This window comes from Neocloeon triangulifer, unplaced genomic scaffold, assembly GCF_031216515.1.
Source record: "Neocloeon triangulifer isolate White Clay Creek 2 clone unplaced genomic scaffold, ASM3121651v1 ptg000022l, whole genome shotgun sequence".
In the NCBI taxonomy this organism is placed as follows: domain Eukaryota; kingdom Metazoa; phylum Arthropoda; class Insecta; order Ephemeroptera; family Baetidae; genus Neocloeon; species Neocloeon triangulifer.
In genome coordinates, this window is record NW_026775562.1 from 1,662,423 (window position 1) to 1,674,488 (window position 12,066).

At 33.0% G+C, this 12,066-nt stretch overlaps 2 protein-coding genes across 2 annotated transcripts in view; both read right to left on the reverse strand.

Annotated features, from left to right (window-relative positions):
* LOC132204208 (ABC transporter G family member 20) overlaps window positions 1-3,850 on the reverse strand; it is a 39,736-nt gene extending 35,886 nt beyond the window's left edge. Inside the window, exon 1 of the mRNA XM_059632561.1 lies at window positions 3,674-3,850. Coding sequence (XP_059488544.1) covers window positions 3,674-3,705 — 32 coding nt within the window. The 5' untranslated portion in view covers window positions 3,706-3,850. The remainder of the gene's footprint in view (window positions 1-3,673) is intronic.
* A 4,549-nt stretch (window positions 3,851-8,399) lies between these two features.
* On the reverse strand, window positions 8,400-11,213 carry LOC132204341 (uncharacterized). The gene is made up of 6 exons (XM_059632804.1): window positions 10,965-11,213; window positions 10,086-10,167; window positions 9,867-10,021; window positions 9,710-9,797; window positions 8,871-9,092; window positions 8,400-8,812 (listed from the first exon to the last, which is right to left on the reverse strand). The coding sequence occupies exons 1-6, from the start codon at window positions 11,138-11,140 to the stop codon at window positions 8,753-8,755; spliced, it is 783 nt and encodes a 260-aa protein (XP_059488787.1). The 5' UTR covers window positions 11,141-11,213; the 3' UTR covers window positions 8,400-8,752.
* Window positions 11,214-12,066: the final 853 nt, after the last annotated feature.

Genomic DNA, 12,066 nt, shown 5'->3' on the forward strand with positions numbered 1-12,066 from the left:
AATTCGGCCAGTGAGATTCGCGACTGTTCCTAGCGGTGCGTTTGTTTCGTTCATCCAAAACGAGACAACACTGTATTCCCACCAAGGTTGATGTTGCCCAGATACTGCCAGGTGATTCGAGTGAGGCGTTTTTTTCATACCTGAGCAGGATCCGGCCCATCCTCCGTCGCGTCTCCTTGCAGGGAATGCACAAAAAAGAGGTGAGAGAGAGAAATACATTCGGGAGATTCCTTATTATTTTCATAATCCCGTCGTCAGCTGCTCTTGAAAAGTACGTACGTGGTGTTCAAAACGTATTCGAGAGAAAGAGTGTTGTGTGCGTCATTATAAAATAAAAGTTCCCATAACTGTTGTTTGGGTCTCGTCCAACAAAGGAAAGGATTACTGCGCTTGCAGTAGAATGCATTCCAGTTTTGATTCAATTTACACATGATGAATTAAATAATTAGAATTTGGTAATTTTGTGTAAAAACAATAACTACTGGTAAAATCCAGCATTTACAACGTCTATTCAAGAGGAATTTGCTTACATAATTTACAAAAATATTAATAATTTATTATTACAAATTTCTGTTCTAATCAATACAACTTTAAATTCCAACAATTGAAAAAAAAATTATTTTAAATTATAGATTAAAAAAATTTAATAACTTTAAATTATTATGTACAAATTGAACATTTTTAGTTGTTAAAATTTAATATTTAATACGTAATATTTAATATTATAATTTATATTTAATATTATTAATATAATTTATTTCGTTATATTGACGAAATTGGAAGTAACAATTTTTTATTCCACTACATAATTTAATTTTGTAGCAAATTAAATTGAAACGCAATCAATATATTATACATGATAGATTGGCAAGTTAAAGGCGAATTTTACAAATTTAAATATTATCCTCAATTTCATTTTTAAGATCTGAAACAAAAAAATGAAAAAATCACCAAAACCGACTTGCTTATTCGAGGATAATCGTAAACCACAAAAATTAGGAAAAAAATGTCGGGTTTTAAATTCTTTTTTAAAATTTCCATAAAGAACAAATATTAAATTTTTTTGGTGGACTGCGGTGATAAATAGGAAGCATCTCGCGAGACGCAGGTCGACTTGGCCTTGGACACTGCGCCGCACCACCACCAAAAAAGAAGTTAATTCTTTATTCCTTTCAACGCTGCGTTGCGTATACATTTTTGTTCATTCGTGACGAGGTGCTTTTTGCACGGCCATTGCCTTCTTCCACCAACACGACGATCAGATTCGCAAAATGTGAGGCTTTTGTGTGATTCGCAAAGAAAAAAAGTCACTGAAAGGGATGAGGCAACATGATAATTATTTCCGTCAACCGCATTGAAAAAAAAATGGTAATATATTTATTATAATTAATTTTTTTTATTTGTCCAAATTATTGCTACAAAGCATATCTTTACGTCTTGAAAATAATCAATTCTTGGACAAAACGGCACCAATATTAGCCATGAATTTTGCTAAAAAACTTCCAAGATCAAAAAAACTCTATCCATAATTACGAATTTTTTTATATGGTAAATTTATTTTTCTTAATAATTGCAATTTTTTTTATTTAAGAATTTCTCAAATTATGAAATGTTTTATTGAATTATCGTTCCAATTTTATTTTCCAGTAAAATTTAATTATTTCCCCCCCCCCCCCCATTATTTAAAATTTGGAGGTCACAATATTTTTTTATTAAAAAATTAACAAAGCTCGCGAGTCTTATTTAATGCATAATAAATTACGATAAATTTATATGTTTTCTTTTACTTTTATTCAATCGTTTACTATGAATAAATGAAATCTTTCCCTTCTTTTTTTTTTAAATTTCGCAGATTTTTTTTCTGCGTGAATCTGGAGGGATTTAATAGACGAACGTGCGTATAAAACTGGGCGGAGAGTGGATTTAGTAGTGCGGATAGTTAATGAAAGTGTGTGTGATGCGATGATCGCGAATTTCACTCTCCATTCGCGCACCGCCGGCATCTCTTGAACCCTTCCCATAGCTTTCGTCTCATCATTGGAATTCAGCACACGCACGTCTCTTTAAATCATAAAAATTCAATCGGACTTGAATTTAAAAAAAATTACCATTCTTTAGGCTTTGGTACCTTTAAAAGATCGAAAATTTCATTGATCGAAATGAAAATATTGAAAAGTAGGTTACTTTGGTGCTCAACGATATTTTCTCAACGAAAGTGAGATTTTCGATTCCTGGCCGAGGTCCATAGATTATCTTGAAAAATTAATAGCATATTTTTCTCACAGACTTTCAACAAAATTTGCCAGTTGTTATTATACTGCCGGCGCACGAAGTTTGCAACTATGATTTCTACTTATTATATTTTATTGTAATTTATAATAATCAAGCAAAAATGAATCACGCCGACATTATAAAGACTTCTTCGGCAGCTGAGGTGAAACTCTCTCATTCCATTTTTATTTCTAAGGTCACGCATATTGTGGAAGAAGCAGGGAGATGCAACCAAGGTCGGTGCGCGCTTGTTGAGCACCACACGCCAGCTCAACCTCAATTATTTTGGTTCTCGGCACACGCGGCGTGCAACCAGCGGGAAACAATTATTATTTTTGAACACTCGAGAAGACTCGTATTTTTTAATGTGATTCATAACAGGAAATCTGCATTTCAGATAAGACAAAATTATTTTAAAATTTCCGTAGGAAGCCAATTTTATACCAAACAACGGACCAAGACAGTTTTCTAAAAACGAAAAAGAATGAAATAAAAATATTTTTGCTCACAATTTTGCAGTATTTAAAGAAAACAATATTGAAAAATGAAAGTTTTTAAAAATTTTACAAGATAACCATTTTTCCATCGATTTTATTTTTATTAAATAAATAAAATTATTATAAAAAAGCTATAACATTAAAAAAATGCAAGAAAAATGCATTAAGAAAAAATACTTTAAAATACTTTAATAAATTAATTATTTAAAAATTTAAAATGAACCAAACATTCTAACAAAAATTTAAAAATTTCCTGAAAATATCAATTGTTTATCTCTTACTAGGTTCACCATACCTAGATAGTTATTAAAGTTATTAACAATTTACAAAGAGATTGTTCTAAATTTAATATAAAAATATTAACGTGTTAATGACGGCGGAGGCTGGGATATTTTATTTTGAGAGTTTTAGCAAAATATTTGCTAACGTTGGTGCCGTTTGTCCCGAAATTTAAACTGTTTTCCTGCCAGAACCACTCCTAAAAATCAATAAATATTACATTGTTAAATTTTAAAATTCTAAAAAATAAAAAATAAAACAATGATTAGTAAAATTATTTAGGGACAAATTTCTTCCTTTTGAATACTTAGTTTTTTTTTAATTTAATAGAGAAATCAGTGAATATAATGTTGAATATCAAAGGCCTGATACTTCCGCTTTGTGTAGGTTAATGATAAAGATAGAAATGTGACCTAAACACCCACTCATTCGTTGTATTTAATGTAGCGGTATTTTAATTTCCACAATTAAAGAGAAATACGACTTTTCTCACTTCATTCACTGGAAATGCAATAAAATAATTCATTAATATAAACTCCAAACTAAAACACCTGTTTATCCTTCAAAATTTACGATTTAAATAAATAAATTTAACAAAAAACAAATGAAACTTTTTGTTCACTCACCGATTGTACTCCCCTAATGTGAAGTGGACCATCTCGGGTTAATTAATTAATTCACAACACAAACATAATCAGAAAACAATCCAATAATTCAAACTTCTTAATTTTAGAATTGATTGAATGTTTGTATCAGGCACGAAAGTGAATGTCTTTTCTTCGGAGACGATTGCAAATCGAACCTATTCTTTGCACCGATCAAAGGAGTGGACTGAATAAATAAATTCTGCTGTGATATTGTCTTTCGTTTGGGCCCCCACCCCACGCGCAGCTCCAACTTGAGGAAGAGATAGTACGGAGCTCGTGGTATGCCCCGAGAAGTAATTACTGCGGCAGTTTGTTATAATAATACCCCATTAATAACAGTACCGCACTCGATTAGGCATTGTCACATCGGTAAACAAGAAGAGAGAGAGAGTGGGAGTGAACATGGCTGCACGCGCGCTGCAGTGGCTGCTGCTTTTAATCAGCTTTACAGCCGTTTTGCGACCAATTTTGACGGGACAAATTGACAGTGGTGACTATGAAGGTCCAGGCTGCGGATTCTGGCAACCGGACGGCGCGGACGGCGCCTCTTCTGTCCGGGGGCCCGATTTCCCAGTTTGGCGTCTACTGGTGCACTTTGGGTGCATTGAGAAGCGAACGAGCCGAGCGGCGAAAAGAAGAATTCGGCGTGTAGGGCCACACCAACCTGCTCAGTACCTGCTATTCTCGCATGGAATGTCCAGCACCTACACACCGCTCGAGTTGATAACAGGCAAGCTATGCAATTTCGAACAATGTAATCCGAGGTCATTCGTCACTACATTTTTGGGAGTCGGCTCATACTTTATGATTCTGCTTATTGCGTGTGCTGATATTGAAAGCAATCCTGGCCCAGAAACCTTTGATGACCAGTTTGAAAAATTAACGACTGATGCTGAAAGGATTGACGCTCTTTGGGCTGAGAATAAGAAACTGGCCACTTGTATTTCCCAGCTATTTGAGAGAGTGACCGCGTTGGAAGAAAAAAAGCGAAGCAAAAATGCAATTATTTTTCGGAATTCCATCCGAAGTAAATTTGAATGAGGCCGTTGATAATGTGCTGTTCGACCAATTGAGACTAACCAAAAAGTGTCCTCAAAACGAGATAATTAAGCATGCAACTCGTTTCGGCCGCGACGGCCCCAGTCGCCCAATTTTGGTTCGATTTAAGGATGAGGTAGATAAAGAGCAAGCAGTGCGCTTGGCACCTCGTCTTAAAGGCTCAGGTATATTTGTTTCGGAAGATCTGTCCCCAGCAAAGAGGCGCGAGAGACGCAAAATAGTCAAGGCATGCAAAGAGGCTGCGGAGAAGGGCATCGCAACGAAAGTGCAGCGGCAGGGTTTGAGTGTCAATGGACAAGTTGTGCCTCTTGAGGCACTGGACAGTGATGAGTGGATGGAAAAATTCCTGCCTCCAGAAGAGAGTAAGAGCAGCGTCCCGCAAAATTTGCCCATTTCGCCTCGTGCGGAGCTTATGATTAAGGTATCCACACCAATGGCCCCAGTTAAATCAAGGTCAATGTCAAACACAGAATTAACAGCTCGTAAATGGGGTAAAAGCATACAAGAAGTCAGAGAATGGAAAAGGGACCCTAGTATAAAACGTGTACTTGCTTTATCAACAGATGACTATAGCAGCAGTGGCAGCAGCGAAAGTGTTGGCAGCAACAGTGACTGATTGAGTGAGAATCATGCGAAGATAGTCTTTGATACGAACTTTCATGATAATGTTGAAACCGATTAAGTGACAGCCGAAGTGTTGAATTCAAGTTAAATTTTGTTTTTCTGCCCAATCAATGTGTTTTTTCTGGTTTTTCAAGTGTTCAGCTAATTTTTTGTAATCAATTGATAACGTAAGTTTCTCTCTCCAAGCTAATGGTTATTGTAAAACTTTCTTGATATGTCGAAGAATGGGGTATAGTTACCCTACTGAGACATCAATAAACACCTTTTTGCAACTAAACAAAAGCGGCCGAAATCACTTGACACGTCCGTATGATAAAACTTCTACTCCCGTCAAATCGGTGTAATTTGAATGAACTACGACTTCCTTTGATTATAATTAAAATTTAAAATCAGTATCATATGAATTGCAATGCAAAATTTGAATTTTAGATTAATATTTTTTTTTAATTATTTCTTTAATTGTGTAAAAATTTAAAATTCCATGAATACTGATAATTTTTAAACATTTTTAATTTTAATTAATTAAATTTTAATTTTCTTTACGTAATTAATTATGTTTGTATCAACAGACTTTAATAAGAAAACGGTTTTTTTTTAATTTTCTGTATTTAATTTTTAATTATTGACAATTTAGAAAATTAAAATACTTTAAAACCTGAGAATTTGAGGTGAAAAGTTCAATTTGGTATTTATTGTGGAAGATAAAAATTAAAACATTCTTTAATAATCTGATTGTTGCAGAGCGCATCTTCTATTAAAAAAATTTGGCTTCTTGATAAATTGTTATTTAAAATTAATAAAACGAATTTCGATAAAAAGTGCTTATAGTATGAATTTCAGCGCTTCCCCAAGGATGGGAAGTATGTATAAAAAAGTGGTGCTGTTTCAGAAGCTCTGATAAATTTGCCTATCAAGACCTTAAAATGACTCTTTGGATTTAAAGACATCATTAATTTTATTTATGTTTAAATGTCAATTTTGGTAAAAAGCGTAAAAAGTAGTTTTAATGTACTTTTTTCATGAGAACATCCGATATTTCTCTATTTTAACAAAATATGGCGAGCAGCAAAAGAACTATTCGTGAATTTAATTTTAAGAAGCTTAAGAATCATTACAGGAAATACTGTCTCTTGTTTTCTTTCAAATCTGTGTCAAATTCAAGGTGCCTCGCGTTGACAAAATTTCTGCTGCTGCTGCAATCTGCAATCTGCGAGTTTTTTTGAACGCAATTTATAAATAAATAAAACCGGCAGCAGAGAAGGAAAGAGGTTCTTGTTTCAATTCCGCCGCATTTTTGTTTTGTACACAATCGAATAAAGTTTCCCTCGACGTTTAGTCTGGGCGTCGAGTGACGAAACGAACGTAATTTTAAATTAATTTGTTGACGCTCGCACACCTTCGAATCAAAGCGAGAGAGACAAATTACAAATTATATTGCTGACGACGACACACAAAAGAAGAATATAAAGCGTCACGAAGGTCTTCCATTGAGCGAAAAGCAGATAAAAGCGCTTAGCCATGCAAACTGCGGCTTTTAATTGGAGATCGTCGAAGACAGTCATCGGAATCCTTCCTCTAAGCCTTGAATTAAGCTTTTGCCCCCGCGATGCACGCGAGATTTTGCATGACCTGCGTCGCGCATCGCGAATTTTTTTAATGAAAGAGATGCAAAATTAAATTAAGGAAGGAAGCGAATGTTTAATTTTAATGATCCTCTAAACGAGCGAAAGGATGAGTGAAATTAACACAACGGAAAGAAAGAAAGCCCTGGACAAAGTAAGTGCCAAGTGAGTTGGCCTTCACCTTCCCGGCGGCAAAAGAAATTAGATTAAAACGGGAGGATATGCAACCTGCTCGACTTTCGCGAACAGACTGCTGCATCATTAAAGTGCAATTATTTCGCACAGGCAATTTGGAAAAACCTTCAAATAGGTGAGAATATCAAGATTTTAGAATGCAGTCTGGATAAAAAAAAAACATGAAGTTGCGGCAATTTTCAGGTCATTGAACTTGAAGTCGTTTTATAATTATAATTTTAGTGTAAAATAATAAAATTTGAATATGAAATTGACAATACTGAATGTTCTATCTCGAATTTTATGCCTGGAAAGTATATTCAAGTTGGGATTTCTACAGAATTTTTGGACACACATTATATACGGGAAAAATATTTGTTATTCACAAACCTAATTATAACTAGGGCTGAGCGTTTTAGTCTATTTTTAAGGTCATAATAGTCGACTTTAATCAGTATTTCGGCGTAAATTCAGTCGAATTTTCGGTTGGGAGGTATCCGGTTGAGAGGTGTGGGGCAAAAAATTGTTTCAAATAAATTATCTAGAAACTATTAAATGGTCTATACAAGATTTTTAGATGCGGTTGCTAAAAAACATTTTTTTTCTATCAACCGGCCAAACAAAAGTGTGCCAGGGGTGAGGGGTGAAATTTTTTTTTAAAGTTTGCTAGAAATGATTTAAATGGTCTGTACAAGATTTTTAGGTGGTTGCCAAAAACAACTTTTTTTGGGTCTCGAATTTTTGAAAAAATCCAGACTTTTCAGCTATTTTAGTCTGTTCAATTGAACTTAAGTATGTTTTTAGTTGTTATTGTTGATTTTTGTCAATTTAGTTGATATTGACTCTAGATTAATCGACTCGAAATTGCATGAATTGTGCTCATTTCATAACCCTAACCCCTAACATCCTGCGAAGATCAGAAAAAAATAGTTGATCGACTAAAACGCTCAGCCCTATTTATATTAACTATCATCATAAATTGACAATATCATCCAGTTTTCTTCCTGGCCTTTGATGAACTAGTGTAAATTTTATGTTCATGATTTATCTATTCATTCTCCATTCATAATAACAATGATGTTGCAAATTTTAAGCATTCCTGGACTTCAATTAACTCTAACTCAATTTGCAAAGGAGCAAACAAACTTTTATAAAAGAATTTCAATTTAGGAATAATTTTTCTGTTTTCAGATTGTCAGGGACCTTTAAAAAAAAAAATCGGCAAATTTTTCATTAAAATATCCTTTTAATCTCAACAGTTCCGAATTCAAAAGTACATTTCGGCTATACAAGAATGGCCTAAATCTTCAGCATAAAAACTGCAGATTCCTTTTCAGTCTCTGAAAGTTTTGATTCATTTCTCTAACCTATTTTAATACATAATATCAAGAAGAGGGTAAGAAAATATTTATCGTGTCTATTTTTTTAACAGGAAACTTGAGCAAGGGTTTTAAGAATCAGATCTTTTTCAGAGAATTTTTGTTAGTCACGGGCCCTACACCAAGAACGAATCAAACGTAAGTTCTTTCAGATTAAAATAACAACCTTCAGTCCGTTGTGTAAAATAAAGTTTTTTTTCTTAAATCCTGTCATAACTTGGCGAGCCTCTGCATCCTGATATGGCGAATAGGAAACCATCCTAAAAAAATTTAAAATTTAATACCTGAGTAATAATTTCGTTTGGATAAAAAAATCACCTTGACCAAGGATGGCAGTCCAGTCCAGAACTCGTAATTGGGAATAACTTCGACACCTTGGGCACCTTTGATGAACTTCATGATGGCCATGCCGCCGATAAAGTAGGCGGCAAAGAGGCTGAAGAAGATTATTAGGAAGGTGGCGCCAGCAGAAAGGCCCACTTCGTCCGCTGGAAGTTCTACTTTAGTGAAGCATCCTCCTTTTGAACTCAATATAAATCTCTGGAAAGAGAAATTGTGATCAATTATTACACAAAATGGGAATTTTTTTTAGTTTAATTAAAATAACTGAAAATGTTTATATTAATTCCAATACAATTTTACAATTACCAAAGCTGACATTGATGTTAAATTTTGGTGTTTTAGTTAAATTTAATATTAGTTTGGATTAACATAATAATTAGAAAAAAAAAAATAATGTTACTATAGAAATTCAATTCATAGTTGAAAACAAAGATAATAGATTGAGAAATTGCACCAGTTTGATGGGAAAGAGATTCCTTCTTTAAAATTAGATTGATTAATGCGAGAAAAAAAAGCACATTACAAAGGCCGAATTATCAGAAGCCAAAAAAGGCTCATTGGAAAACACCAGTTCCAAGGAATTCCAAGCGAGGGTAGTTTATCATTATTTTAGTTTTATAAACAATCCTTCAATTAATTTTTAATTAAATCTGAAGCAAAGCAAAAATTTTTCAAAGTATACAAATTACAATTTTCATAATAACTTTGGAAATTATTATGATTAATTGGAATTTTGTTACAGCAAATTATATTAAAGTTCTCTAAACACATTTTTTTTTCAAGTAATTTTTAAATTGCAAAATATTATTATTTACCCCCGGTTCGGTGGGGTCCTCTTGGAGGGTTGGCGTCGGGGCGGCGTAAGCACATGTCATGATCACAGTTGTGGTTATGGTGTTGTTACTGCAATAAGATATTTTTTGCATGTTACGTAATTATTTTTTTTTAGGAAGGCGCTAAAAAGTTTATTACTCGTCGTCCGTGTACAAGTATTGGACATAATTCATGCCGCCCGGCTTCTTTTTGCCGGTGAAATTGGCTGGAACAGGTGGCGGACTCGTTTTGCCAAAAGTCACGTTTGCGTGTAGGCCGAGAATCTCAAACTTGCCGTCCGACAATGAACAAATCTGCAAAAATCAATCAAAATTGGTATAGCTGATGAAAATAATTCAAATCTGAAAAAAATCTCACGGCAGCATTTTGTGGGCAGGTATTGTTTGTGCCTGGGGGTGGAGGACAAGGGTTGAAGAAAATTGTCTTGGTTCCATTTGAACTGAAATTAAAATAAAATATAGGATTTTGTAAAATTATATTTATGTAATATAATATAGAATTTTCAATATTTTAATATAATTTAATTTGCTACAAGATTAAAAAATGTTACGTAATTTTATTTTTTTTTCAATATTAAATATTTTTAATTTTTAATACAAAACCAATATAAATGAAATACGTTAAAATAAAATTTAAGTGTAACATAACTTTAAATTTAATGTAATTAACATATCTAAAACTCTTTAAATTAAGATATTTTACAAAAAATTTTAAGCACAAACTATATAGTAAAATATTTATTTTTAAATAAAATAAAATTATTTTTTAAATATAAACTATATTATAATAAAATTAGTTTAATTATATTCTAAATTTACATTTAACTTTATTAAGTTTATTAAGTTTTAAATAGTATTTCTAACTTACATAATTATACAAACAGTTTATGTACTATGAAAATAAAAAACAAAATAATTGTGTAAAATTATTAAAATATTAAATAATTATATTAAATTTATAAGTATGATGACTTCAAATAGATTGAAATGTAAAAAATATGAAATTATATTAAGTGCAGCAGACTTGGATGAAATTTAAATATCGAAAATGTACACAAATAAAACTAAACACTGAATTAAAATACTATTAAAAATTATTCAGGCACTCGACATTCCATGAATAAACTATCGCGTCATACATTTACGTCCAAAATAATTTGGCACCCATGCCATAAAAAAATTGCACACCACCCATGCAAAAAGCTTGGAAGCGAATTCCATCTCTTTTTTTTAATACCTGGGCAAGGTGAAGTTCTGCACGGTCGAGTTGGACAGGTCGAAGCCGCTGCCCCACGGGAAGCGGCACTTGCAGGAGGCGATGACCTCGCAGACCGGCGGCACGTACCCTTGACCGGCGACCCACACCCCTAGGAGGACCACGAGCAACCCCCTGACCACCCAGTCCGACAGCATTGCGCCGAAAACTTGGCAAATTCGCACCAACCGCTCCAGCAGCAACCCGATGTTGATGTTCGGAAATTTTTTATTCTAGTCATGTGACCGCGAGTTGAGCGGCGGAGGGGAAAATGCGCCGCGACGCCCCACTCGCGGACCGCGATTTCCAAAGCATTCAGGCGGACGCGATCAGAGATTAAAATATCTAAAATGTAAATTTCGTCAATTTAACACTGACTGGTTTTTGAAACCGGTCGAACAGAGTCTGGAGACTCGGCAGTTTAGCTTGTTATATAATCAGAACCACACGTGCAAATGAGGTTGACCGCAACTCCAAAAAGTTACAATATTTAAAACTAATAAAAAAAGGCCAAAAAACTGAAAAAATTAAAAAATTATATATTTTAATGGGCTGGAAAATAGCATTTTCTTTCTATTTAAAGTACTTTGGAAAAATCTAAGTAACAAAATTATATGATTAAACTAACAAACTGCAAATTCTATATATAACAAAATTAAAAATTGTGGCAATCATTATTTATTTTGAAATAGAATAATTGCAAACTGAAGTGCTAAGAACAAAGTAATAATTTTTAATTATACTGTAAATAATGTAAATATTAATTTTTTACAATAAATACTTTCCTTTTTAATTTATATATTTAAAATTTACAAATTATAATATAAATTTCAATTTAATTTTTATAAATTGATTATTATCCTTTTAATAAAGATTGAATTATTATACTCTTTAAATTACAAATTTACAGAGAGTATATTTATATAAAAATTTAAAGATTACTTTTTAAGTTTATAAAAATTAGACATCAGGAAGAAAGAGAATATATATGAGAAATTAAATTAATACGGTTGAATAGGTCTTTCCTGTCATTAATTATGAAATTTTTACATACTAAATTTTTAAAACCTTTAACAATGGATAA